General features: G+C 60.3%; 2 protein-coding genes across 3 annotated transcripts; both read right to left on the bottom strand.

Moving 5' to 3' along the window:
* Window positions 1-371: 371 nt before the first annotated feature.
* Window positions 372-10889, bottom strand: ABCA7 (ATP binding cassette subfamily A member 7). Its single transcript, XM_061189079.1, has 30 exons — window positions 10824-10889; window positions 10643-10736; window positions 10303-10473; window positions 10106-10204; window positions 9878-9954; window positions 9505-9558; window positions 8892-9251; window positions 8476-8575; window positions 8121-8284; window positions 7762-7979; window positions 7288-7464; window positions 6745-6934; window positions 6384-6605; window positions 6091-6292; window positions 5579-5689; window positions 5175-5346; window positions 4677-4808; window positions 4497-4576; window positions 4154-4234; window positions 3736-3920; window positions 3574-3646; window positions 2917-3234; window positions 2715-2804; window positions 2420-2524; window positions 2189-2343; window positions 1841-1965; window positions 1660-1758; window positions 1195-1482; window positions 631-955; window positions 372-545 (listed from the first exon to the last, which is right to left on the bottom strand). The coding sequence occupies exons 1-30, from the start codon at window positions 10887-10889 to the stop codon at window positions 372-374; spliced, it is 4707 nt and encodes a 1568-aa protein (XP_061045062.1).
* Window positions 10890-12973: 2084 nt separating this feature from the next.
* On the bottom strand, window positions 12974-25792 carry CNN2 (calponin 2). 2 transcript variants are annotated; one of them, XM_061190938.1, is made up of 8 exons: window positions 25760-25792; window positions 23986-24129; window positions 16698-16819; window positions 16111-16177; window positions 15873-16010; window positions 14830-14946; window positions 14531-14677; window positions 12974-13971 (listed from the first exon to the last, which is right to left on the bottom strand). In XM_061190938.1, exons 1-8 carry the CDS (start codon window positions 25760-25762, stop codon window positions 13696-13698), a joined length of 1014 nt encoding a protein of 337 aa, XP_061046921.1. In that variant the 5' UTR covers window positions 25763-25792; the 3' UTR covers window positions 12974-13695. The 2 variants fall into 2 exon arrangements, with proteins under 2 accessions (XP_061046921.1, XP_061046920.1); XM_061190937.1 differs by lacking the exons at window positions 23986-24129; window positions 25760-25792 and adding an exon at window positions 20594-20751.
* Window positions 25793-27086: the final 1294 nt, after the last annotated feature.

Here is a 27086-nt window from a genome sequence, read left to right on the forward strand (position 1 = left end):
CCATCCTGGAGGCGAGGGTACATGAGCTGTTCAGAGGGGAATTGTGCACACCACTGATGGGACAGAGGTCCTCAGGGCTGGGCACGGATGGGGGAGATGGCCTGAGCCATTTCGGGTCATTAGGCAGGGAGAGGTTTTCCAGGTCTCTAGTAGAATAAAAGTTGATGTGACGAGGATGTGCAGGCAGCTGGGGGAGACTGGAGCCCATGGAGCCTGATGATGTCCCATTACCCTGGACTAGGGAGCGGAGAGGGGCAGTTCCTGTTCCCCATTTACACAGCAAGAGCGTGGCAGAGCGTAAATCCAACTCCCACTGCCCCAAACAACAGAGAAACCAACTGAGGCTGGGGGGATACACAGAGCTGGGGGACTCAAAGCGCGGCCTCAGACAGCTGCTCCTTGGTGAGGTTCAGGGGGTGATTGAGCGTGGTGATACTGTGGGCATGGCGGGCGGGGCTTGGCGGCAGGCGGGCACGTAGGAGAGCGTTGTTGGCTCGGTTGACAAAGGCCACCATGGCATGCCAGCCCTTGTTGTTGAACCAGATCTGTGGTAGGGTCAGGGCCAAGGGGTCAGCGTGCTGGGGTCAGACCTACGCCCAGCAGCGCCAGCCCACCACTCCCAGTTCCCACCTTGAGGCCATTCTGAGTGTCCAGACCAAGAGCCCATGCTGTGAGGTTGTTCAGGATGCGGTCAAGGGCCCCCCCCAGTTGGGGGCTCAGCAGTGCCCGCAGCTCCTCCACAGAGCGGCCCACCTCAAGCCCCGAGGGCAGGCCCGGGTCTCGGCCCCCCAGGGAGAAACCCCCATACCTGTGAGGCAGTGGAGGAGGGGCAGCTGAGGGTCGGGGAGGATGGGGTGGCAGGTCCCCCAGCAGGCAGGCAGAGGGCACAGGAATGGAATCCAGGCAGGGGACACTCCTCACCTGATCCTCGTTCACCCACTTCTTGGTGTTCAGGCTGTGAGAGAGACAGACACACAGACAGAAAGATGAGTGAGACAGAGACAGAGAGATGCTGGGGAGTTGAGTCGGGTGAGATAAATAAAAAGGATGAGGCATGGGGGGCTCCCAGGAGGCCCCAGCCGGGAACCCCAGGCTGGACATCCCCCTCTCCCCAACCTCCCCCAGGACCAGACACTTCCTTCACCTGAGGACCCATGCTACGGCCGGGCACGCCAAGTCCAGGGCAGTGCTCACCCCTGGCGCACCAGGCGTGGGTAGGTCTTGACCAGGAAGTCAGACAGGTTCCGGCCTGTTAGGTTCTGGACCACTTCGCCCGAGCTGGTCGGTGCCTGGGGAGGTGGGGGGCCGCCGGCCGCAGCAGGACAGTCGGGCAGCAGGCTGTGGGCACCAGGCTGGCTGCACTGGCAGGCAGGGGACGGAGACTCCAGAGTCCAGTTGCCGCTGGCCAAGACCTTAGCCACATCTGCAGGAGCCTCGGGCACCGAGAACTGGCAGACGGCAGGCTGTGTGCACTCAGGTGCCCTGCGGGCGTGGGTGCAGGGCTGGGGCACCCGGCTTCCAGGGCTCCTGGAATGTGGGGGCGCCCAGCTCCCAAGCAGGCGTGGGGGATACCCGAGGCACCCTGAGGCCCACTGGCCAGAGCCCAGATAGGGAAACTGAGGCCAGAGAGGAGAAAGGTCTAGGCTGGCGGGCCCTCACCTGTTGGAGTTATTTTTCAGGTAAGTTTCCTCCAATACGGCCTCTTCCAGCAGCGCCTCGAGCAGGCGGGAACGTTCAGGGTGCCCTGGGGCATCCTCGCTGCGCAAAGGGGGCGCAGGTCAGGGCTGTACCCACAGGCCCCTGGCGCTCCCACCACCAGGCCCCTCTCCTCTGCACTCACCTGAAGAAGGACACTTGGGCGCCGTACATGCTGGGACTGAGCTGCAGAGCCGGGTAGTATCCAAAAGGAGGCATAATGAGGCTGAACACCAGTGCCAAGCCCACGAAGAGGGCAGGCAGCACAATCTGAAGGACCAGCCCATCAGCTGCCCTCCCGGTCTGCCCTCCAAGCTTGCCTGCACCCTTCCCTGATCCCGCTCTAGAACCATCCATGGCTCCCCAGTGCTCTCAATAAAAGTATTCAGAGTGGGAGATACACCTGGGGTTAGGCTGTTGAATTAGGTCACAGAGTGGAGAACAAGCACTCAGGGTCCCCCACACGCCCTCCTGGGTGTCTGGCCCCCCTCACCTGTGCGAACAGGCCACGGCGGCTGCAGCGGGCAAGCAGGAAGCGCTTGAGAAGCAAGGCCTGGAGCTGCTGGTGGGTCAGCGCCCAGCCTTGTACACGGCCTGCGGCGTCTGGCCCAGAGCCCTGCAAGGCCTGTGTCTCGGGGGCAGATCCCGCTGTGAGGGATGGGAGGGTCAGTGCTCATGCCCTGGGGACCAGGAGGGGCCACAGGGCCGGGTGGGGACAACTCACCCGGCCCCCCATTCTCCAGGACTGACTCCTCTGGCGGAATCTGGAGCCTTGCAGTCGTGTCCAGATGAGCAATGCCTGAGCATGGGTGCTGCCTGGGCCTACCATCTGCGGAGTTACCGGTGTTGGGATCAGGGTCAGGGTTAGTGTTCAGCCTGGGGTCTGGGCTAACATCAAGGCTCACAATAGAGGGGTCAGGAATCAGGGATGGAGATCAGGGCTATGCCTTGGGCCACGTCAGCCAGGAATGGGGACTTGGTCTAAAGTCAGGACTAGGGTGAGGGATCAGGACAGGGACCTGCGGCTGCACCCTCTGGGCCTGTGTCCACAGCACAGTCCTCCACCACCTTCAGGAAGATCTGGGGAGACAAAGCAGGGGGCTCAGAGCCTGGGGACACAGGGGAGGGAGGGGGACTCAAGAGCCACCACCCCTCATACACTGGGGGTCCCCAGGCCTCCCGGAGGGTCCATGAGTCTCCAGGCTTCTGTATGTGCCCTGCCTCTGCCATGGGACTCCCAGCTGTCAATAGGCAGACTCCTCTTCATCCTTCCAAGCACCACCGCCTCCAGGCAGCCCTCCTCCTGCCAACCCCACACCTCCCCCAGGAGCCACACCTCCTCCAGGCTGGTGTCGGAGATCCTGAAGCCGGCCAGTCCCAGCTCCCCCAACCGCTGGTCCAGCTCGCGGAAGAGCTCAGGGAAGCTACCATCCAGGGCGCCCTGGTAGGGCAGCGCCAGCACCAGCTCATGTGGCAGCTCTTTGACCAGCCGTGCCCCAGGCACGTGGCTCTGCACCAGGGCCAGCAGCTGGGCCACACCTGGGCAGGCAGCGGGGCATGTCAGGGGCCCTGGAGGCGTGGGCAGCTCTGGCTCCTGCCCCGCCCCTCCTATCCCTGACCCCCTGGAAAAGGGGCTTGGGTGACCCATGAGGGACCTGTCCCTAAGGGCAGAGGACGTCAGGATTAGGTACCCAAGGGCAGGACTTGACCCGGGGTCAGAGCCAGAGTTCACCCAGGGTCGGAGTCCAGGAGTAGGTCCGTGTGTCAGTTCAGCCCGGGGTCAGGGGTCAAGCCCGGGGTTTTGAAGCTCTGTTGCCCTGAACCAAGCCACTGCCACCCACCAGCCCCTCACTCTGGCTCTCCCACCCCAGCCCTCACCGGCAGTGCTGGCCTGGCTACCTGGCTCCCTTTCCTGCCCAGGATTCATGTTGTCCTTCAAGTCAGTGTCACCCTGCGGGCAGAGGGGCACCAACTGCCATGGCCATCAGGGCTGGCCAGAGCCTTGAGGGCCAGGGGTCGGAGGTCAGCTCCAGCCCTCACTTTTTTGCTGGTGGCCAGGGCTGGGGGACCCTTCACCAGTGTCAGGTAGTATCTGGAGCCCAAGTGACGCCGCAGGAAGAGCGGGGAGCCACAGCAGCACAAGCGGCCGCCCGCCACCACTGCCACATGGTCTCCCAACAGCTCTGCCTCATCCAGGTGGTGGGTGGAGAGGATCAATGTGCGATCTGGGCATGGGACCCAACCCACTCATGCCATCAGGCTGCTGAAGCTGTGGTCTCTGCCCCATACAGTGAACTCCTACTCATCCCTCAAAACCCCATCCCCCAACACCTCTGTCAGAAACATCTTCTGGCCTCTCAAGCAGAATCCAGGGGAACCTCATGCCACCCCCAATTCTTACCATCATGGTATTTGAGCAGCAGCTCCCGAATGTCTCAACGGGAAGCAGGGTCCACACCAGCTGTGGGCTCATCCAGGATAACGACTTGGGAGCCACCCACAAAGGCAATGGCCACTGAAAGCTTCTGCTGCATCCCACCTGGGTTGGGACAGGGGTTGGGATCTCAGCAGGACCCACAGGCTTGGGCAGGCCTACCTCCCTTCTCCCTGCGCCTCTCCCTACCCACCTGGACCTCGGTTCCTGTCTCCTCTGGCATCCCACCATCCTCAGGATAAAGCCCTAGCCCACTCCCCATCCTCATCTCTGCAGACCCAGAGGCTCCTCCCCAGGTTGGGCTCACCGGAGAGGTGGCGAGTCTGTGCATGCCGCTTGGGGACCAGTCCCACATCCTACATCAGACGGTCCTGCTCGGGGCCCATGGCAGCTGCACTCAGACCCTTTAACCACCCATAGAACCAGACGTGCTCATCCACGGTCAGCCTGTGGCCATGGGCAAAAGACAGGGTGGCTACCATGGTGGGCAGGGGCCCAGAGAGCACCCAGCCCGCCATTGCCATGCCCCAGGCCCACTAAGACGCACATGTCAAACAGCACACTGTACTGTGGGCAGACTCCCAGGTGGGGCTGGATGGCTGCCATGTTGGATCGGACATCGTGACCCAGGACACAGGCGTAGCCAGCAGTGGGTGGGAAGAGGCCGCTCAGGATGGACCTGGGGGTGCAGGGATCGCAGAGCAGCTGCTCCTTCAGAGGGGGAAACTGAGGTTCCCAGAGAAGAGGCACCAGCACATATAGGGCACCTACTGTATGCCCAGACCGAAAGAGTATTATGTTCCCATTTTACAGGGGAAGGAAAATGAGGCTCAGAGAAAATACTTATCGCCTACCTATTGTGTATCCAAAGTGAACTTGGGGTGGGGGGATCCAAAGTGAACTGGGGAGGGGGGTGTCCTGCCCTCACTGTACAGACAGGGACCTTCTGACCCCAGATGTCCTTCCCCTTGAACAGGTGTGCAAGCTGAGGCCCTGGGGGGCGGGAAGAGAGGAACTGGGGGGGAGGGGAGCGACGGCTGCTCACAGCATGGTCGTCTTGCCAGCCCCATTGTGGCCCAGGAAGGCGGTAATGAGGCCCTGGTAGAAGTCCAGGCTGAGCCCGTGCAGGGCCGGCTGCGGGTTGCCAGGAAAGCGCTTTTCCAGGCTCCGTATGGAGACCCCTGGAATCAGGCCAGGGGGCGCCTCTTCCACCAGCACTGGGGAAGGAGGGCAGACTCAGCCATGGGAGCCCCCAGGGCCCTGGAGGCCGTTCAAGCTGGTCTGTGGAGTGGGAGACTTGTGGGGCAGGGGTCTGTAGGAGTTAGGGGAGCCTCAGGGGGCCTGGAGAACTGGGGGTGTCCAGAGGATTGTGATCCGCGGGAACCTGGGTTTTGGGGAGGCCTGGGGATCCAGACAGGGAAGTGGCTGCTAAGGTCTGTCGGGCCTCACCCTTGGGGTCCTGTGGGGCAGGGGGCGGGTCGGGGCCCTTGGGGGTCTGAGGCCCAAACCAGTAGCTCCTCCGAAAAGGAAAGTTCCACGGTTCAGGGATCCCGTACTCGCCTGTGGGGAGTGGTGCTCAGTTACCCCTTGAGCCCATTCCCCTGGAGTGCACCGGCTGCGGGCCATACCCCTGGGATTAGGGCATCCAGGTAGGAGGTAATCAGGAAGCCCCGCCCACCCGCCCCAGCCCAGCCCAGCCCAGCCCAGCCCAGCCCAGCCCAGCCCAGCCCAGCCCAGCCCAGCCCTCAAACGCAGCCACCTGTGCGCATGTGCTCAGGTGCCAGGAATCCCCACCCTCTCACCTCCGGCTTCCAGACCCCTAAGCCCCGCCCCATCCTGGGCCCCGCCCCATCCTGGGCCCCGCCCCATCCTGGGCCCCGCCCCATCCTGGGCCCCGCCCCATCCTGGGCCCCGCCCCTCAGCCCAGCCTCCCTTGCGCCTGTGCACCTCTTACGGCCCACCTGGGCACACGGCCGCCAGGTACCAAGTGGCGAGGCCGTAGAGCGCAGCGTCGAGCAGCAGAAGACCCGAGACCTGGGCCAGGCTGAAGACATCGGCTGTAGGCCCAGTGCCCACGTTGTGCCACTGCGCGCCCTCGCCCTGCTCCTCCAGCAGTTCCAGGCTCTCGCAGCCGAAGCCGAAGGCCACGGGCGACAGAAGGCTCTGCGGGTTGGGGCAGGTAGGTAGGTGGGTGGAAAGCAAGGGCAGCTGAGGGTGCCTCGCACCCCCGCACCCCACCCGACCCGGCTCTCACCGCGGCCTCACGGCCGCCCACGGGCAGTTGGTCCCGCCAGGCCACGCACAGCACGTAGGGCAGATAGAGCACGAAGTAGGCGAGGCCCTCGCAGGCGGCTGCCAGGTTGGCTCGGGAGAAGAAGGTGCTCAGCAAGAAGCTCTGGACCACCGTGGCCACCTTGAAAGCCGCCAAGAACAGGAAGAGCACCACCGCGTGGCTGTAGGGAAGGATGTCCCCGAGCTGCAGGGAGGCAAAGGCAGCTGGAAGGAGCGCACGGATTCCCCCAGGCACGCGCAACCCCGCGAGGCGCCCCCTGCCTGTTACCCTCCCGCGTACACGCGCACCTATTCTGGAGCCGGGAAGGCCGGGGTGCGCCCACCTTGAGCACTAGCACGAGCAACGCGGTGCTGAGAAGGAAGGGCCCGAGACAGCTGAGGAACCAGCCCAGCCACAGCACGGCGCCACTGAGCCCCACGGCACGCATCGTGCAGCGCAGCCGCATCTCCTTCTCACGCACCACAGCCTTCACGGTCAGTGCCACCGAGTAGATCCAGGCCATCGTCAGGAACCTGGGGCAGGGGGCAGCTGGGGTGGAGGCCGGAGACCCCACGCTGCCCCCATCTGGCACGACGGTGCGCGCCCTGGGATCCCAAGGTGAGGCCCGCCGAGGACATTTATCCTCCCTTATCATCAGACCCCTGATGGCGCCTCAGGGTTCCGGCTGTTAGGCCACGTTCTCCCAGTGCCCGGAGACCCCCGACCCTCAGGAATCCCTGCTCCTCCCGCTACAAGTCACGGGGAGTGGTCCCTCTAAACTGTAGTTCTCAGCCTTGACTGCGTGAATATTCCAAACGGAACCCTGGCCGCACCCTGAGACCCGGGATCTGGCATCTGAGTGAATGAGTGAGGAGGGGGCGCTCACGCGTCGTCCACGTAGCACAGGTAGGGCATCTGCTGCAGGTAGAGGCCGGCGCGGGGCGCGGCTCCAGTGAGCACGCGCATGGCTGCACGCTCCAGCAGGTCCTGCAGGTACATGAAGCCGCCCCACACGTAGCGCAGGTCCATCAGCGGGTCAGCAGCCGGACCGGGGTCCCAAAATCTGATGGGAGTATGGGAGTGGCTGGGACCTACCCATCACAACTTTAGCTCCACCCTCACCTGCCTCAATTACGCATGTAGCCCCACCTGCCAAGCAGCTCTAATCTTATCCCAGAAGCCGAGGCGTTGGGCCGCGCACCTGCCAAGCCCTTGGCCGCGCCCCTCACACCATAGGCTCCACCCACCGCAGGCCCCAATTGGTCTAAGGAGTCTTGGGCTCCACCTACCAAGGTCTATGGTAGGTGGGATGCTCCCTGGCATCCCCATTCCCTCTGCCCCGCCCCACAAGGCCCCCCACCTGTCCCTGATCTTATTGGTTCTTGTGACGTCATCGATGTCCATGCGGATCTTGATGCGCACATGGCCAGGGCCTGGGGACTGAGAGGAGTCCGGGAAGTCCTCGGGCCCCAGGAGGACGATGCCGGCCCAGAAACGGTGCTCGGAGAGCAGCTCCAGGGCCCGCTCCACCAGGGCAGCCTCTGAGGGCGCAGCCTCCAGCTTGTCCAGAGTCACGCACTGCGGAGGGGCCTGGGCGTGGGTCCGAGGTCCCAGGGTCCTCCCCTGGACCTGAGGGTGGAGCCGCGTTTCCTCCTAGGAGTCCCACAGCAGGGCTGCCCCTCCCCTCAGAGAAATTTCCCCAGGTGGGCGGCCCCTCACCTCCATCACACGGCCCAGTGTGCCCACCAGGTGTCCCACATCAGCATGGGCCTCCTGCCAGCTGCAGCCACCACTTCGGGGGTTCAGAAAGGCACGAAGAGCCTGCCTCCCCCAGGTCCTGGCCTCCAGCTCCTGGCTGCCTTCTTCCTTTGATCTGCAGGAGCCTCTGAGGGGGTGTCGGGGAAGGTGGGAGTCTGTTTCGGGCATTCAGGGCCTGTCACCCCTCTTCCCATCCCTGCGGCCGGAGCTCACCGTGGATACCACTTCCCAGCTCCAAACCCTTGCCCAGAAGGCCCTGCCCTTTGCCCAAATCCTCAGCAGGGCGTGCCTCTGCTGCCCCGCGTCCTGGCCCCACCTGCAGCCGAGCGACGGCCGGCGCTGTCATTTGCGAAGTTCAAGAGCGGGGCGCCCAGCAGCTCCCACACCTCCTGGATGCCCTTCAACAGCGCCAGCCCCTGGAAGGTTCAGTTCACCTGCAGGAGGCAGGCACCGAGGTCTAATGCCAACCTTGCCTGTTCACGACCCTTCCCTCCTCTGAGGACCCCTGCCCACCCCTCCTGCTTCCTCCTCTCTGCTGCATCCTGTGCCTCTGAGCACTGCCTGCAACCTGGCAAACTCCTACCCCTTCTAGACCCCGCTTCCCGGACCCAGCCCAGGGGCAGCCCGTCTCCTGGTCAGGGCCCTCCCTCTGGCCTGGCCCTCCCCGCCCTGGTCTGAGGCCGGGACCTGGGACCCCTCCCACCGTCACCTGGGCCATGAGCTGAACACTACTTTCCCCAGGACCAGCGGCTTCAGGCACCCCCAGAGCCGGCGGAACAGGGGGTGGGCGTCCAGGGCCCCCATCAGCTCAGTGCGGGTGGAGCCTAGCGCCAAGGGGTGCACCATGAGGCCCTGCGCCCGCCCACGTTCCAGCCCCACCTCCCCGGCTGGGAAGCTGGCTCGGCCACTCAGGCTGTGGTGTGGCAGGGCCCGCGCCGGCTCCTGCCCCACCAGCTCCTTCAGGTCACTGGCCTCGTACCAGGTGAGGGAGGGCCCGCCCGGCTTGCTGGGCCCCCTGGCACTGCACAGGGCTTCTGCCACCGCCTCCAGGGGGCCACCTGGCCCTTGGGGTCTCCACAGCAGTGCCCACAGCTCCACAAGGCCGGGCGGCACCAGGCGGTGGAGACGGGTCACCAGAGGGCCCGGGCAGGCTTCCCTTCCACGTGGTCCCACCGCCAAGCCTTAACCAGGGCAGGGGACTCCGCCAGGAGCACCCTCTCCCTCTCTTTCTGCCCAAGTGCCCCCCAAAACCTACCGAGAATAGGTGCCTGGGGCTGCCCTCCCCTTCCAGGCAGCCCACCCTTCCAGTTTCCTGGCTGGGGTAGAGGCTGCACGGGCCTCTTACCTCCTGGGCCAGGTCTTCTGCTGCTTCCACAAGGCTGTCTAAGGACTCCTGGGCCTGGCCCAGCACAAACGCCAGGGGAGAAAGATGATAAGGTGACAACGACGTTCACTGCTGTCTCACTAGGGGTCCAGTACCTTGCCAAGTTCCCAGGGGGTCCATAATATCATAGGCCCCATTTTACAAACAGGGAAACTGAGGCTGCTAGAGGCACATGGGCTTGTTCAAGGTCTCAGGGCTGGAGTATAAGGGATATCATTCCAGGCACCAGGGACGGCCCAGGCAAAGGCCTGGAGGCTGGCCCACGAGGGGCAGGGCGGGACTCCATGAGAACAGTGTCCTGGGGCCCAGCTGGCCTTGCCCTGCCCCACCTCACCCCTTGCAGCAGTGTCCTCTGCAGCTCAGTGGCCAGGGACGGTCCCTCCTTGGGCTGGTCACTCAGCCGAGGCCAGGCTGAGGGAGTAAAGCACAGAAGCCCAGGGTTAGGCAAAGCTTAACCCGAGACACGCCCCACCCCGTGCTTGTTTCACAGCCCAGCAAGTGGAGGCAGGTGGACGCTCAGAGCCCGGCCCTGCCCTGCCTGCCACGGGCCCTGCCTTCTCACCTGCTCCTGCTCCACATGCAGCCCTCAGCGTGGGCATCAGCTGCCTCAGGCTGGCCAGCATCCTGTGGGCCCTGGGGCCCCCCAGGACAGCGGGGGCATCTCAAAGGAGACCCTGGGGACAGAGAGAGGGTGGGAGGCGGTGGCTGGGCGGCCCTCCACCCACACACACCCGGCCGCTCTGGCTGCCGCTGGCTTACAGGGAGTCCTAAAGATGCTGAGGATGCCAGGCTCCTCGGCGGGCGTGGGCCGTGGGAAGCAGGTGTTGTTCACGTTGCAGATGAGGCCCTGGAGCCAAGAGACGGTACCCGCTGACGGCAGCGGCTTGTTGGGGAAATGGCCTGCGGGGACGCCGGACGTGGGCTTCTCGCCTGAGTCCACAGCGTGGTCACAGCCCCAGGGACAGAGTGCCCCTCTCAGCCATTATTCGAGTGCCCGGTCTGTGCTCCGGACTCTCACTGGGGCCCCTGTGCACAGGGTGACCACTGCTAAACCTAACCCTAACCCTAACCCCAAAGTGCTGGACGCTGGGGGGCTTACATTCATGCTGCTCGAGTAGGGGGTGGGAATGGCGTACGGACACCAGGATGAAGAAGAGAAGGATTGGCCACATCAGCTCCACCAAGAGCTGCATCTGCGGGGGGAGAACAGGCGGGGGGGAGTGGGGGACCGTGGGGGGCACCCGGGCCGCCCCGCCCCGGCCCACCCGACCAGACATTACCGGCTGCCTCCTGCGGTACAGGAAATTCTTCCAAAGCAGCAGCATTAGCTGCGTCCAGAAGGCCATGGTGGGAATGGACAGGAGACAGGACTGAGGGGTCAGGCTGAGGACGTACTGTGTGGCTGCTGGCAACTCCCGGTCCCTCTCTGAACCTCATCATCTCTCAATCGCGCAGGGTTCCTGGAAGCTCTGCTTAGAGCCGAGCAAACAGTACGCGCTAATTAAAGGGGCTCCTGTCTCCCCGGAGGGGCGGAGTAAGTAAGCCAATGGGAGCCCTGCCCGAATCCGTCCTCGCATCTGATTGGTTGCGGGGCCCAGGGCTGCAGCTGGGGGCCCAAAGGCGATAAATTAATCCTGCAGGGGGCGGAGCCTAGGCTTAACTCTTTCCTCACCGGGCTCCACCCTAATCCCCACTGGTGGGGCCTCCAGGTCCTGTCCCCCAGTCTCATCCCTAACCCGGGGAAGGATTCCCTCCCCCCCACCCCCCGCACTCTTCTCCAATGATAATAGCAACGAGTATTTTACACGACTGGCTGGAAGAGGGGCCACCCCAGGCCCCCAGAGAGACAGGCAAGTTACCCAGCTGGAGTCAGGGCCCCAGCTCTGCCCTCCCCTCATGTAGTATTTTTCAGCTCAGAAGACCCACAAGATCCAGAAAATGAGTAAAGAGCAGGGGCGGCGCCTGGAACCAGCGATTCCTGATCCTGTCCCTTGCTTGGAACTGTCCAGCCTGGCTTACTTCATCATTGTACAGATGGGGAAACTGAGGCCGACAGAGGGGCAGGGAGTGGACCCAGGACCTCTGACCCTCACTCCAGGACTCTCCTTTACAAGTGGGACCTGCGGGGTCCCACTCTGTTTCTCTATTGGTAAAACGGGGCAGAGAGCTTAGCGGCGTACTAACGGGGAGAGGGGCTGCAGGTGTAGGTTGGTGAGTCTGATGTACATACCTCCCTGTGGAGACTTAAGTGATCAATTCTGCCGCGCCCAACACTCCCCGGCGAGTGAAGGTGAGTAAGTGTCTGGAGTCGGGCCTCACCCCTGATTTCCCACGGAATCTGCCTCCTTCCCACCCATCCGCACCCCCGCATCCTCGAGTCTCAGGGCCTTCCTCTCTCTCCGGGACACTCCCACCGTTCCAGCCCCCAGCTCTTGCCTCCTTCCCTCCGCCCGACAGCGGCTGGGGAGAGCGGCTCCTTTAAGAGGAGCCCTCGCAGCGGGCGCGGCACCCCGGCAGCGACCCGTACCTGGCGTCCGGCGCCCGCGCCCCGGCCAGGCCCCGCCCCGCTCCATCCGCTCCCATTGGCTGCCATATCCGCCACTCAGAGGCCGGGCCAGCCGGAGCCGCGCGCGCCGACGGTGGAGGCGGGGTCACAGCTGGGCCGCGCCGAGCCGGGTTTCTTAAAGGGATCGCTCGCCTCTTGCTGCAGCACCGCAAGGAGGAGGGGCGCCCGGCTCACCCCACGCGGGTTGGCCTCCGAACACACCGGCCAGGCTGTCTTCCCACGTTGCATAGCCGCCTGCAATACCGCAGCTCCTGGTCTCAGGAGGTCCCTTTCTCCCCACTCTCCCTGGGGGGACCCCAGTCCTAGTCAAACTCGCCCTAATACTCTGGGACTCCATTTGCCCATCCATAAAACGGGGGTTCGACTAGAGCCATCATTTGTTCATTCATTCATTCCACAAACATTCCTCGGTCCTTACAGTGGGCCAGGCGATGGCAGAAGCGGGAGGGGGCCCTCAACATTCTAAGATTAGAATCTTGGGTCACGATGGTGACCCCGATTTGGAAGAAACTTCCAGATGTTTCCCCTCCAGAAAATTGGGTATATTTCACAAGATCCTGACGAAACAAGTGTGTGGATCCACAGCTCTGAAGGTGCTAGGAAAGGTGAGAAGGGTGGGAAGGGCTCCATGAAAGGAGTTTGTTGTTGTTGTCGTCGCTGGGGCTTTAAGGATGAGTAGGAGTTTGCCAGGAGGGAACTCCGCGACAAGTAAATGCACAAAGGCCTGGAGGCTGGATGAAGCCTTCCTGAGGACCTACTTAGAGGTTTGCCCTTTGCCCCACCCCCAGATCCCAGGGCCCCAGAAGGGATCCAAGACAGGCACTGTCCTCCAGGCTGTCTTGGGCACCAACTCCAGCACCTTCATTTCTGAAAAAGAGGTTTTATTTCCTTTGGTCCACAGTCGGTATTTCACATTATTTCTTGGTCCCAGGGCTCCTGGGCAGGGTCTGGTCCCTGGGAGGGCGTCCAGTTGGGGGTCCCTGTGCAGTATTTGGCGGGGTGTGGGGACAAGTATGGGGGATTCTGGCTTTGCCTCAACCACTCAGAACTGCACTATCCTGCCTGGGCCTCAGTGTCCCCACTGGGCCCCTGGGAGGGGCCAGGGTTGGTGGTCTGAGGGTCCTAGGGAAATCCAGTACCTCACAAGGCCTAAAATATTTTGGGACTGTGGCCTGACCTTCTCCCAGTAGCCCCCTCCACCATCCCCCTACCATTCCCCTGAAAAAAAAAGTATTTTCATTTCACTAAAACGGCCTGAAACTTCTGTGGGTACAGAAACCACAAAGTGATCGGCAGAGAAAAGAGAAGAAGGGAAGAAGCAACCGGAAACCACTTGGGGTCGGTCCCCCTCCCTGCCCGGGTTTCGTCTTTCTCCCCTGCAGCTTGGCCCAAAGCCTGTTGGGAAACATGCCTGGAGGTGCCCTGGCGGGGACCCCCACCCCACATGCATCTGGATATGGCCTTCACCCCTTCTCCCCAGACCTTCAGCTGGCAGCACTCAGGCATGTAAGAAAAACAAGACAAAAACACAGAAAAACCCAAAAACTCGGATGGGGCAATGATGGGAGACAGCCCGCATGGGCGCCTCAGTAGCCCGCCTCCTCCTGGTAGTAGGGGGGGTACCCTGGGGCCTCCCCCGTGTCTGGGACATCTCCGGCAGCCGCTGGAGCCCCATCGGCCGCTGGGCCTTGCGGGCAGTACTTGGGGTCGTATATCTGCCGGCCCAGGCCAAAGACCTGGCCGCTCTGATTGGCGCCCTGCGTGTAACCCATCTGCAGGGACATGGAAGAGTTGTCACATTTGTCTGTCCCCAGCTTGGTGTCATAGATGTGCCGCCGGGTCCCTGGAGCTGTCATGCCCACCTGGAGAGAGAGAAGAGGCATCAGGGAAGGAAGAAAAGGGGAAACAGAGGCCCCAGAGAACTTCCCCTAAATTCCCACACCTTTTCCCACCTCCCTGTCTTTGCACTCACAGTGCAAACTCCTACGGATCCTTCCAAGCCCTGCTCAGAACCCTCTCTTTTCTGACTCTGTGCTGAGTTGATCTGCTGTTTGGGTCCAGCTCTCCCTGCCAGCCAGGAAGCTCTCCAGGCTGGGGCTCAGGCCTGCCAGGACCTGAATGCTCCAAAAGCATCACACTGATACACCAACATAGCAGGAAAAATGACAACTGCAGGGTCTAAAAATATCAGAGTTGGATGGGCCTCTGGGCAAAACTTTGAGGGAAACTGAGGCACAGAGCTGATTAGTAACTTCCCCTGGGACACACAGCAGGCTGAGGCAGAGTCAGAGCAGGCACGGCCAGAGGGGTAGGAGGGAAACCCAGAGTGGGCTTTTCAGCGGGAGATGCTCTCAGCGACAGGGATGAGCCCTCAGGGTTTGGTAAGGTGGGTGGGGGCCCGGGGGGACTGGGGAGGCCCACCTGGCTGGCGCACTTGTTTGTGCCCATCTGGAGGCTGATGGTCGAGTGGTCCATGGGGGGCAGGATATGGTTCTTGGGGTCGTACAGATGCCTTCTGGTGCCATAAGCCGTCATGCCTGACTGGCTGGCACATTTGTTGGTGCCCATCTGCAGGGACGCAGGTGGGAGAGGTCAGGCTGTCCCCACCAGGCCTCCAGACCCTGCCCCGAACTTGAGGGGCCACCAGGCTGGACAGGGCCTGGGTCGCATCACAAGCCCACCACCCATGAACCCTGGGGCTGGAGCAGCCGCGCACCCACCTGGAGCCCGATGACACACTGGCCCGCCTTCATGGTGGCATCATCAAAGTTCCGCTCCTGCTTCTCCGAGTATTTGACGCCGATGTCCACGCCACTCTGCAGCCCCTTTGTCTTGGCCTGGGGGGAAAGAGGGGTTGGGAGTATCAGGGAGGGGCAGCCGGGTCCCCGCAGCCAGGCCCGGGGTGTGTGAGCCCAGGGGAGGCCCAGGTATCTGGCTGCAACCTGCCCCCCGCACCAGCCGCCCAACACCTCGGGCTCAGCAGCCCTGTGGCCCCCAGCCTTCCCTCCCTAGGCAATGGCAGCCTCAGCCTTACAGCTGCACAGGCCAAGAATTTTAGGGGGCATCATCACCTCCTATCTCTCTCACCTTCCATCACCTCCTTCTACCCAGCCCCAGCCACTGGGCCAGGCCACGGCCATCGTCTCTCCCCTGGACGCCTGTCCCCCACTCCTCCCTGGTCTCCCCACCTCACTACCCACGTGGCAGCCGCAGGCGGCTTCTGAAAGCACCGTTCAGAACACAATTCCCTGACGTGAAAACCTCCTCCTCCTGAAACATTGTTCCAGCCGTCTTGCTCTCTGTTTTAGACCCTAGACATCGGCCTTATGCTTTCTTCTCCTTCAAGGCACTTCTCACGATTTATAATTTGTAAAACAATGATTTGAAGAGCAAACCCTAATGGGAACTCTGGATGTTAACGAGATGTCCACGGAGGTTCAGTGATTATGTAAAGTAGGGGCGGGTGTGCATGAGTGGGGGCAGGGGGTAGACGGGAAGTCTCTGTACCTTCCACTCTGTTTTCTTGTGAACCTAAAAATGCTCTAACATAAAATTTTTTGTAAATAAAAAAATGGAGATTTGTTCGTTGTCTGCCCATAAAGGGGTTGACTGTGTCTGCCTTGGTCACCCTTGGATCCAAAGTGCCCGGCGCCTCGTGGGTGCTCAGAAATCTTTGTGAAGGAATGAACGAACAGCATCTGAAAATCCCCACCTGGCTCGCTGTGTTACTTTGGGCAGATTGCTTCCCCTCTCTGGGCCTCACCTTCCCGGCCAGGGCGAGAAGAGACACCTGCACCTGTGTCAGGTTCCCACTCTCAAACAGGTCGTTGGCCTCGAACAGGTCCACAGGGTTCATGCCGTAGCTGACCATGGCCTTGATGAAGTTGGAGAGGTTTTCTAGCTGGGAGGAAGCAGGAAAAGGATAGTGAGGGGCCTCGGTCTACCCACCCGTCAGATGGGGTCCCCCAGCCCCATCCTCATTCCACCCCCCCGTGCCTCACCTGGTGCCAGTTCTGCATGGAGCGGTTGATCTTAGGGATTGAGCCTGGCTGCAGCTTATTCATGAGTCTGGGGGGGGACACATGGGATGGTGGGGAAAAGGGAACCTCCATTAGTGTAGGAGAACTTCAGAGACCCAAGAGACTAATTCATGCCTTCCTGGCCAACCTCACTGCCTCTCTCAGGGCCTCAGTTTCCCCTCTTACAATCCAGTCTTCACCCACCAAAGATGCAAAGATGCCAAAGAATGACAATAACCAGCGCTGGGAGTATAATCCAGAACCACTGAATCTGGGGAGTGAATCTGGGAATTTCCACTAACATTTTTAAGGTGCAAACCATGGAATGTTTGAACCATGGCTGAATAGGGCGCAGCAAAGAAGGTCTTCCAGAAATGTTATAGGCTCTCCCGAGAGGATGCTCCCTGTTAGAGATCCTAGACAAAGCAGTAACACAAGAAAAAGGAAGAAGAGCAAGAAAGACCAGAGACCCATCAGGAAAAGCAAGCAGGCGTCACACAGCACGTGGAGCGTGACCTCATTGTGCAGAACAGTCAGGGTGATGAGCATATGCGGATACACGCACTCACGTGCACAAGATGATCCCATCCTTCAGACCCTTCTGGAAGTCGGGGCCGATGGAGAGGCCAGTGAGTCCCTCGATCCAGCTTCGGAGCTCTGCCTCCTTCTGAGGGTCATATTTGGATAGGAGCTGGAGGGGCAGAGGGCAGAGGGCACAGTGTTGGCGTGAGCACATACCCAGCAGGAGCCCAGTGAAGCTCCTAATGGGGCAGGGCCCAGGGCTCCAGGGGAAGAAAAGACCGAGGGGTCTGGAGGTCCCCACACCACCCAAGCAGACCCTTTCCCATCAGCACAGATAAACCACCCCAAATCTCTCACTGACAATCGTCGGGGCTAATCTACTTTCACTGGTGTCAAACCCCACAGGGCAGCCAACACGGCCCCGGAAGGATCTGCCCCCACGTCTGCCACCTCCCTGGTCTCCCAGCACTAGAGACACTGGCCTTTCTCTGTTGTTTTTAAATTGTGTTGAGAAACACACAACATTTTAAAGCTCATTTTAAAGCTCATAAATCAGTGGCATTTAGTACACTCACCAGGTTGTGCAACCATCACCTCTGTCTGGTTCCAGAATATTCCGTCATCTCAAAAGGAAGCCCGTCCCTATAAGCTGCCACCTCCCACTCCTCCCTGCCCTCAGCCCCTGACAACCATGAACTCACTCTCTGTATCTGTGTATTGGCCTGTTCTGGACGTTTCACATAAATGGAATCACACCCTGTGTAGCCTTTTGTGTCTGGCTTCTCTCACTGAGCATCATGGTCTCAGGGTCCGTCCACGCTGTAGCGAGTGTCAGGGCTTCACCCATTTTCATGGCTGAGTGATGTTACCATGTGTGGAGGGACACGTGTTTAACCATTAACCTGCTGATAGGTATTTGGGCTGTTTCCACCTTTTGGCTCTTGTGAATCAAGCTGCTATAGACATCCATTTACAAGTTTTATTTGAACACTTGTTTTCAGTTCTTTTGGGTATATACCAGGGAGTAGAATTGCTGGGTCACAAGATAATCCTAAGCTTAACTTACTAAGGAACCACCAAACCATTCTCTGCCCCTTGAACTGGCCACAGGGCCGGTTACTGCCTCAGGGCCTTTGCACATGCTGTCACTTTGGACTCAGATGTTTGCACAGCTGGGTCCCTCCCTTCACTCCAGCTGTAGCTTGGAGAGGACCTCCCTGACCACCTGGCTATGACAGCCCTCCTCATCCCCCCCACCCCCGCTTTATTTTCTTTCTAGCTTTTTTCCACCTTCTGCCATATGATCTATCTCCTAGCTTACGTTCCATCCTCACTACAATCCGTTCCATCCTCACTACAAGCCGCGCCGTCCAGCTCAGGCTGTCTCTGGATAAAGATGCTCATGGTCCTGCATCAGCGCTCACTGCTGTCCAGACACAACACTCCCCGCTCCCCACGACAGCATCTCACAGCACCCAGGGAGACCCAGGACGGTGTGGTGTGCGGGCAGCCCCAGGGCGGCTCCCTGGAGGGGTGGTAAGAAGCTGAGGACCTGGCTGCCCAGCTGGGTGGGCTTCTACCCCAGACCCCTGCCCACCTTTACTCACGCCGTCCCTGCCTCTCTCTCTTCCTCTCCTCCACACACCCGGAGGGCAAAGGGACCCAGAGCTACCTTTGCAACCCCAAGTCCTCCTCCCAGCTCTGCCCCCAGCTCCCCGATGACCATGGAAAGTTTTCACCCTGTGCCTCCGTTTCCCCATTTATGTTTGAATTGTTTTCATAAGGCTTTCCAAACTTGGGCGCCGCTTCCTGCTTCCTGAATATAAAGCCCCAGACGCAGGACCAGGGCTGAGCCGCCCAAAGCACAGGGGACACAAAGGCGGGAGGTTGGCCTGCTAACCCCATGTGCCCGGTCTCTGGTTCGGGCGGGTCTCTGGTTCCCGCGGGCCAGGGAGCAGCAGGGCTGGAGGAAGCAGAGGGTGTCATTACGAGAGCCGAGCTTGAAGCAGGCAGGCTGGTCTGGACGCCTGGCCCGCCTGCCCAGCTGGGCCCCGTCCCTGACGGCTCGCAGGGGCCAGGGGGCCAGCGTCCCAGCAGAGGCGCCTGGCCCAGCCCCGCCCGCAGCGGCTGCCTTCCTCCCCGCTGCCCAGCCAGCCTTCAGCACATTCCTCCCCACCGCAAACTGCCAGGAATGCAGCCGCTGCCTCCCTGCTAAATCGGGACCAGCTGTTCCCAGTGGTCCAGGCCCCCCAGCCGGCCGGGGATCTCAGAGGGATACACTGGACCTCAGCCTGCCTCCGGGCCACAGGGGGGTGGGGGACTGAGGCCTGGGGGGCTGGGCAGAGAGGGCCCCGGGTCCCCCTCCTCCTCTCAAGCAGCTGGTAAAGTAGATGGGGTGTGGCTGAGAAGCCACAGGAACCTGGTTTCCAATTCGGGGGTGGCCCGCCCATTCTCCAGACCTGCAAACTGAGGGCTGGTCACAAGAAGCCTTCTGACCTCATCCCCGACAGGGCAGATGTCAACCTGGCTCCACACACTCCATCGCAGGAAGCAGCCCCCACCTCGCTGGGGTGCTGTACTCTCACCCACTTCCTGCTGCCTCAGGGGAGATGCCTGGACTGCCAGGAGGACCAGTGGCCATGGGGCAGTGGCTGCGGCAGGTCTGGGTGTGAGTCCTGACTGACTCTGCCTCTGGCCAGCTGTGTGGTTCTGGGCAGTTTGAGCGATGTCTCTGAACCCCGTGTGCAAACCAGGGGTCTTAGACCATCTTGGCGCTGGGTGGGGCCTGTAAACACCCCCCTCCTCACCGTGGCATTATTGCTGGAGTGGGGAATTGTGTGTTTAAGGGGGAATCATGAGGAGCTTGCCCAGTGACCATGCTCGGTCCCTCAACTTCCCAAACGGGCTGGAAGGAGGCTCCTCGGGGCTCACAGAGGTGATGCGGAAACTCTCCCCCGTGTCTGCAGGCCCTGGAGTGCCGACCGGGCAGGGGCCTGGGGGCTGGCAGGGCTGTGTCCCCGGCGTGCCCAGGCAGGCTCCCGGCAGGGCGGCTGCCGCTGTGGGACCACACTCCCAGGTGGCGGTGTGTGCTTGTCGGGCGGACAGGGATGACAAACTCCCCTTCCAGCTGGATGACCCTTGCGGGTGAGGCTTAGGACCTCCCTCAGGGCTGGGATCATCCTCTGCTCCTCTCTCCCTAGGTGCGCTGACCCTGCTGCATGGCCTTGCAGAAGTGCCTGCCCCTCTCTCTGAGCCAGAACCACAAGTGCTTCCTTTAAAAGTGTGTCCCCAGGTCCCAGCCCGCGTTTGCAAGTTACAAAACCCACATCTTAGGGTCACATTCAGGGGACCCCACGGGTCCTGCGGACGCCTTTGCTATCCCTTTAAAGTTTGTCAGACGGGGACAAAGAGAATGTGGACGGGAACAGCAGGGCGGGCCCCCTCAACTCCACCTTCCCCCTGGGTGCCCCGCCTCCCAGGTGTAAGAGGTCGGGAAATTCCTGGGGGGGGCAACGGGCTTCTCACAAACACCCGGCCCGCCCCCTTCCCCTCCCCTAAGCTTAAGTGGCCCCAAAAGCAGAAGTGGGGGAGGGGGATGAGAAGGGGGCCGCTGGGGTTCCCTCGGGCCTTCTCAGGCCTTGAAGCTCTGGAGGGGCCCAGGGCTGGGGGGTTGAGAGCGGTGGACGGGGGGCTTCAGGCGGGGGAGGGCTGGAGGAGCAGGGCTGCGGAAGGGGTTAGACCCAACCGCTCCCAGATGTTGGGGGCTGCCAGAGCACACACCTCACTGCTTCCGCCGAGTTGGGGGAGCGTCGGGGGCACCCCCCAGAGGTTAGGGAGGAGGAGGGCCGCCCCCGACGCTGGGGGTCCGGCGGGGCGCCCGCCCTGCAGCAGCGGAGGGTGCGACGGGCTGGGCTGGCGGGGCGGGGGTGCGCCCCTCACTCACCCGGTTCTTGACCTCGGCCGAGAGCCCGTACGAGGGCCCCTTGTTGAACTGCGTGGAGCTCATGGCTGGCGGGCGCGGCGCCGCGGGAAGGGACGGGAAGGGACCGGACGGGACGGACGGCCGGCCGGGCTGGCAAGCGAGCCGGCGGGGGACGCGGACCCGGCGCCCCGCCCCCGCCGCTGATTGGCGCCCGGCGCACATGTCCTTATAAGGCCGCTCGGCGCCGGATTCCTGCGGCTGCGGGCTTCCTGAGCCCCTCAACCGCCCGACCCCCGCCCCGGCGCAGCACCCTGTCATCAGCCGCCCGGAGGGCTCCGCCCCCTCTGAACCCACGGGAGACTGAGGCAGGGAGGGACCGGGGCCCCGCACCGCCGAGACCCGGCACCCCTGCCCTCTCCCTGCTGGGAGCCCCCAGGCGGTTCTCTCACCCTTTCTGGGTCTCAGTTTACCCTTTTGCACGATGATGGCAGCGGGGAATGGTTGGATGGGGCCCTAATTCCCTTGGGACACTAATGAGGAACCCCCTCTCTGCCACTTAGAGGCGCCTCCCAGTCTAGGCCCCCTTCTGGGAACTCTCCTAGCTGGATGGTTAGCAAGGGAACCAGGGCAGGCTCTTCAGAGGAGGGGCCATTGGCGCTGGGGCTTTGGTGGATGAGTAGGAGTTTGCCAGTCCAAAAGGGATTAGTGTTCCTGGCAGAACATGCAAAGACCTGGAGGGACCGTCAGTGGTTGAAAGCGTGTAGAGATCAATCTGATAGGTTGGGGAAGTAGGGGATGTGAAGGGGCCTTCAATTCTGGGCTGAGGGATGGTGGGGAATGGGTAGGGGTTGAAACAACAGAGAGTTGAAGTCAGGAGATGCCTTGGGGGTAGGGCTGAGGCTGCCAAGGGAACCAGGCCAGGCACACACTTGGCACTCAATAGGAGCTGCCTGCTTGTACAGATAAATCAATAAATTAATAATAGAATAAATAAATTCATTTCTTCAGTAACTCACTCATTCATTCACACACCTATTCATTCATTCATCGAAAGCTCCCTGACGGGGCCTCTGGGCCAGCCCCTTGCTAGGCGATACTGGCTCCCAGGAGACCTTGGCTCTGGCCCTGTCCATCCCTGGGAAGACAAACCCAGGCATAGGCACCCCTGCTCCATGCGAGCAGGTAAAGGACAGAAGGAGGGACCTGCGGTGGAGGAAACTGGGGAGGGAGTGGGTGCTCCACTGGAGGGGTGAAGGAAAGAGGCATGTAGGAGGGGATGTGTGATGTGGGGTTTTGAAGCATAAGTAGGAGTTTGACACATTTGACAAGTCGCTGGTTGGGCTCTGTGAGGGCTTAGAGATGACTCACCCTGCCCTTCCCTGGGAGCACTCCTCCCTGGCACCCCACTCCCTGGATATCTACTGACTTTCCCTGACTGTACGTCTCCCATTCCATCTATCTGAAGGCTTTCTTCAGGGTTCAAGTCCTAGCTGGGTGGTCTTGGGTGAGTCCCTTCCCTGCTGGGTGTGTTTCCTCATGTGTGAAAATGGGAACCAGTGGTCAACAATGAGACAGTGCGGTGGAGTGTGGGAACGGGGTGGTTCGTCAGTGTCTAGGTGGGGAGTTGTGGGGGCAGAGGGCGGTTCGGGTGGACCCCTTGCAGGTCCCGCGGGGGCACGGGGGTGGGCAGGACCCAGGTTACTGTGGGGAAGGAGGCTCGAGCCAGTCCCCTGAGCACCTACTCCAACCTGGGGTGGTCAGTGGCTGCCAGCAACACGCCCATGGTCCTCCTGTCATGCCCCGACCCCTGGTGCTTGTCCAGGGGGGCCACCAGTGACTCTCTTGGGACACCATCCAGAGCTGGGGGCCTCTGGACAGGGAAGTTGCACGTGATGCCCGCTGATACCCACCGAAACAGGCATACTCCAGTGCAGTGGCCGGCCATGTCTGGGGCGCCAGGCAGTTGTGGGGCCTCTGCAGGGCTGGACAGGAGCTAAACCACAGAAGACTGAGCCTAGATGATTCCAAACTTTAGAACCACCTGCCTGCCTTCCCTCTGGTGAAATGGACAAGCCCCCCAACGCCTCCAGGCCTCAGTCTCCCGCCTGAGAAATGGGCTTACCTCCCAGGCATTGACATTCACCAGGTGCCCAGAAAAATGCCTGGGACATTGTAGGCACCACATAAGTGCTGGGTGACGCGAATCTCGGCATTTAGACCAGTGCTGACCAATGGGACCGAGATGGCACCGAGAATGCCCTCCTGGGCCCCAACCCGCTGGCTGCGCGGCTCCTGAGTCCTGGAGGTGTGGCTGGCAAGGCCAAAGAAGGGAAGGCTTCACTTTCCTAGATTTTAATTGATTCCAATTTAAAAGTACAAACCAACACTGGATCCAGTTTTTGGAAAATGTCTGAGTATACGTGAAACCACTTGGGTGTGCACGCACTTTCCTTTTCAGCGTCAGTTTTACGCAGTCAGGCTACATATGAGTGTCTCCGAGGAAATGTCAGTGTCGGGAAACAGGCCAGATTTCAGACTCAGGACAGAAACAGGTGTGAAATACCTCGTACATCATTTTTCATATCGATTACCTGTTGCAATGATCATATTTCCCAGATATCAAGTGAAGTGAAATATATGACCAAAACTATTCTCTTTTAGTTCTTTAACATGAGCCAACATTTAAAATTCTGTGTATGGTTTGTCTGATTTTTCTACTGCCCAACGCTGTTCTGGACCATGGGCCAAATTCAGATGCTATTTTTTTTTTTTTTCCGGTATAGCCCCCGAGCTAAGAATGGTTTTTACATTTTTAAGAGGTTTTAAAGAATCAAAAGAAGAATACTATTCCATGACACTTGGAAATCATATAATATCCAAATTTCCATGTTTGGACAGAGTTTTATTGGCGCCCAGCTGTTTGTGTACAGACTGTGGCTGAGTAGTCTCTGGGCTGCAAAGTTGAAAATATTAACTTTTTGGTCTTTTACAGAAAAAAGCTTAAAAAAGAAAAAAAAGAGAAAGAAAGAAAGAAAAAAGCTTATTGACCCATGGTCTAGATTCTCAGCCTCCTGGAACTCAAGAAATTCAGATCAGACATCCCAGATTTTGAAACCCTGGGGTTCCAAAAGCTTGGAATATTATAATTTGAGAAACTCCCCCAGGACCTAAAACTTACAGAATTATGTGGTTCTGTATAATCCTACGACCTCAGTGGCCCCCACCTGGGCCTGGGTTCCAATCCCCAGTCAGCTGAGGTAAGGGCATGTTGAGTCAATACGTGTCAAAATCTTAGGAATTTTGGCTCAGCCTCAGAACGTGGCAGGGAGGTCTGGGGCCTCTGCAGCTGCCCTCCGCCCTTGACCAGCGCCCCCCCCCCCGCCCCTGCCGCCCCCCCACGCCCCTGCACTCACCTCTTTGTCCTGGACTGATCCCGGGGAGACTGCGGTGGGGGTAGGCGAGGTGTGGAATGATGCAGGCTTACTGGGGGCGGATCCAGGTATTCTGGGGCAGGATCTCCGTGATGCCAGAGGGACGCGGGCCAGGGGCTGGAGGACCTGGGGTTGCAGGAAACCCCAGAGCCTCAGCCTCCGCTGCTGGGCTATGGGGGTGGAGCCTGGCGGTCTGGGTGGCTGGGCACAGGGGCTGCAGGTGTGGTGAGGGCCTTGGGTCCCTTCCCTGCAGTGTCAGGGCTCTGAGTGAGAACCCCGGAGGGTCCTATGGCCCCAACGATGCAGCGACAATAAAATAACAGTAACAACAGGGACTTCCCTGGTGGTCCAGTGGGTAAGACTTCGCGCAATGCAGGGGGCCCGGGTTCCATCCCTGGTCGGGGAACTGGAGCCCGCATGCATGCTGCAACTAAGAGTTCGCATGCCTCAACTAAAGATTCCGCATGCCACAATTAAGAGCCGGCGCAGCCAAAATAAAAAAAAAAGTAACAATAAAATCTCAAGCCTGTTAGGTCAGGAACCTCCCTTGCTCCCAATCCTCCATGGCTGCCCACTGCCCCCTCAACAAAGGTGTCCTCCAGGCCCCACACTCTCGCTTGTTCACTCTGCTCCAGACACGGGGGCTTCTCCTCGCTCTGCCTCTAACGATCAGCGCCAGGCCTGCCTCAGAGCCTTTGCCCTGGCTGCGCCCTCTGCCTGACACTCTTTCGACCTGGACTGTTCACTGTCCACCTTCCAGCACTTTCTCAGTGAGCCCCAGCCCAGGCTCCAGGTCCCAATGCCACCCACACATCCCAGACAGGTACCACATGATGACCACAGCATCCTCCAAAATCCAGCCCATCTTCTAAATTCCCGACTGTCCCCAGAAGGGCGGGCCTGGGGTCTGGTTCTTCCCTGCGTCTTTGGCTTAGATTTGGAACTCTCTCCACCCGCACCTCCCGCTGTACTCCTTTTCTGTGACCATGACTTTCACTTGCTCTCCAGGACCGCATGTTTCCCTACATGGGAGTGAGCGCTAGACGGCGCTGCCCAACACAGCAGCTGCTTGCCACACGGGCCTATTTCAACACAAATTACACCAATAAAAGTAAAGTTTACGGGTTTCCCTGGTGGCGCAGTGGTTAAGAATTCGCCTGCCTATGTAGGAAACACGAGTTCGAGCCCTGGTCCGGGAAGATCCCACATGCTGCGGAGCAACTAAGCCCGGTGTGCCACAACTAGTGAACCTGTGTGCCACAACTACTGAAGCCTTCACGCCTAGAGCCTATGCTCCGCAACAAGAGAAGCCACAACAATGAGAAGCCCACGCAAGGGAGAGTAGCCCCTGCTCGCCACAACTAGAGAAAGCCTGCGCACAGCAACAAAGACCCAATGCAGCCAAAAATAAATAAATAAAATGAATAAATTCATTTAAAAAAAAAAGAATTTGCATCGATTGAGTGCCTACTGTATGCCCTGTGCAGAGCACTCCCTATGAAACAGGAAGAGAATGACTTTAGCCTCCTGGTTGTGGTAGACGCATCCACCTCCAGGGAGTGGGGCTCCCAGGATTATGAAACCCGTCAGGTAGGTCTGGAAGGTTCTCTCAGGCTCCAGGTCATAGCTGAAAAGTCTCCTCCCTCCCTGACCACCCAGTGCAATTCAGAATAGGAACCCCCCGCCAGGAACCCCCCCCCCCAATGCCCTGGTCTTTCTCAGAGGCCCTGACTGTGCCCTTCAGTGGGATGCTCACCATCGGGAACCAGACCAGACACCCACTTGGCGGTCTGCCTGTCTCCTGTTGGTCCCTGAGCTCTGCGAGGGCAGGAACCGGGACTGCAGTGGCCACCGCTGTGTCCCCAACACCCAGTGCAGGCCCTGGGGCACTGTAAGCCATTTCCCCCGAACGTGTCCTTCCCCAGGGTCAGGCATCCTCTCCCAGGCCCCTCATCTCCGGCTCCTCCTGCCCTTCCACACTTCCTGCCGCAGCCCGCCCCGCCTTGCTTTGGAGCACAGGGTGGAAGCACCTGGCATACAGTAGGTACTCAATGAATGTTAGGTCCTATTACTACCATGGCTGCTAGGAGGCGCCGAGACGTTTCAAAGATGAGTGAGTGAGCGTGTATGTGGTCCAGACGTGGGCCCCCACCCCTGGGACACTGCGGGCAGGCCCCCGGTGGCAGCCAAGAGGAAGGCATGGCCAGGTACGGACCTTTCGTGACCCCACTTTAGCTGGAGGAGGCCTGTCCACTCCGTCATCCCCGAATGGCCGGGACAGGGGTCTGGCGGCCAGGGAGCAGGAGAGAGATGCGGGGGTGACCCACCTGAGCGGCCCAGTTCTCAGAAGGAAAAGCTAAAGTCGCTAGGGCAGGGGTCCCCAACCCCTGGGCCGCGGACCGGTAGCAGTCCGCGGCCTGTTAGGAACCGGGCCGCACAGCAAGAGGTGAGCAGCGGGCCAGCGAGCGAAGCTTCATCTGCCGCTCCCCATCGCTCGCATTACCGCCTGAACAAACCTTCCCCCGCTCTGTGGAAAAATTGTTTTCCACGAAACCGGTCCCTGGTGCCGAAAAGGTCGAGGAATCGCAGCTGGGAGGTGGAAGAGCAAAGAAAACCAGCTTGCTTAACCTGTTTTGCGTGCAGCCAGTAGCTCTGTAAACGCCCCAGCCGGCCCCAAGGGCGGAGAGGGAAAGACAGCCAGTAGCTCTGTAAACGCCCCAGCCGGCCCCAAGGGCGGAGAGGGAAAGAAGTCTGTCCGGTCGTTACCGCCGGGAGGGGAAGAAAAAGACACGGCGACGCTGAAGGAACACCGCACGGCCTCCCCTGGAGTTACGGCGTAGAGGGGGAGCAGCAGCAGCAGCTCCCACCAAGTGAAGACCTGTTTTCTAGCGAGGTTATTTAAAGGCCGGAAATTAAATCACTTTGCAGCTAGAACACCCTAGCGTAAGCTTATCTTCGGCATAATTTTCCAGAGCTCCAAGTAAAAAACATCTCCAGCAGTCGTATTTCCTTTCAGTTTATTTTATCACCTCTAAATTCCTCAGAGATTGACTAATTTTACCGCCCGCCTTGCAGCCGCGGAG

Source organism: Eubalaena glacialis, chromosome 4 (genome assembly GCF_028564815.1).
Source record: "Eubalaena glacialis isolate mEubGla1 chromosome 4, mEubGla1.1.hap2.+ XY, whole genome shotgun sequence".
Lineage (NCBI taxonomy): Eukaryota > Metazoa > Chordata > Mammalia > Artiodactyla > Balaenidae > Eubalaena > Eubalaena glacialis.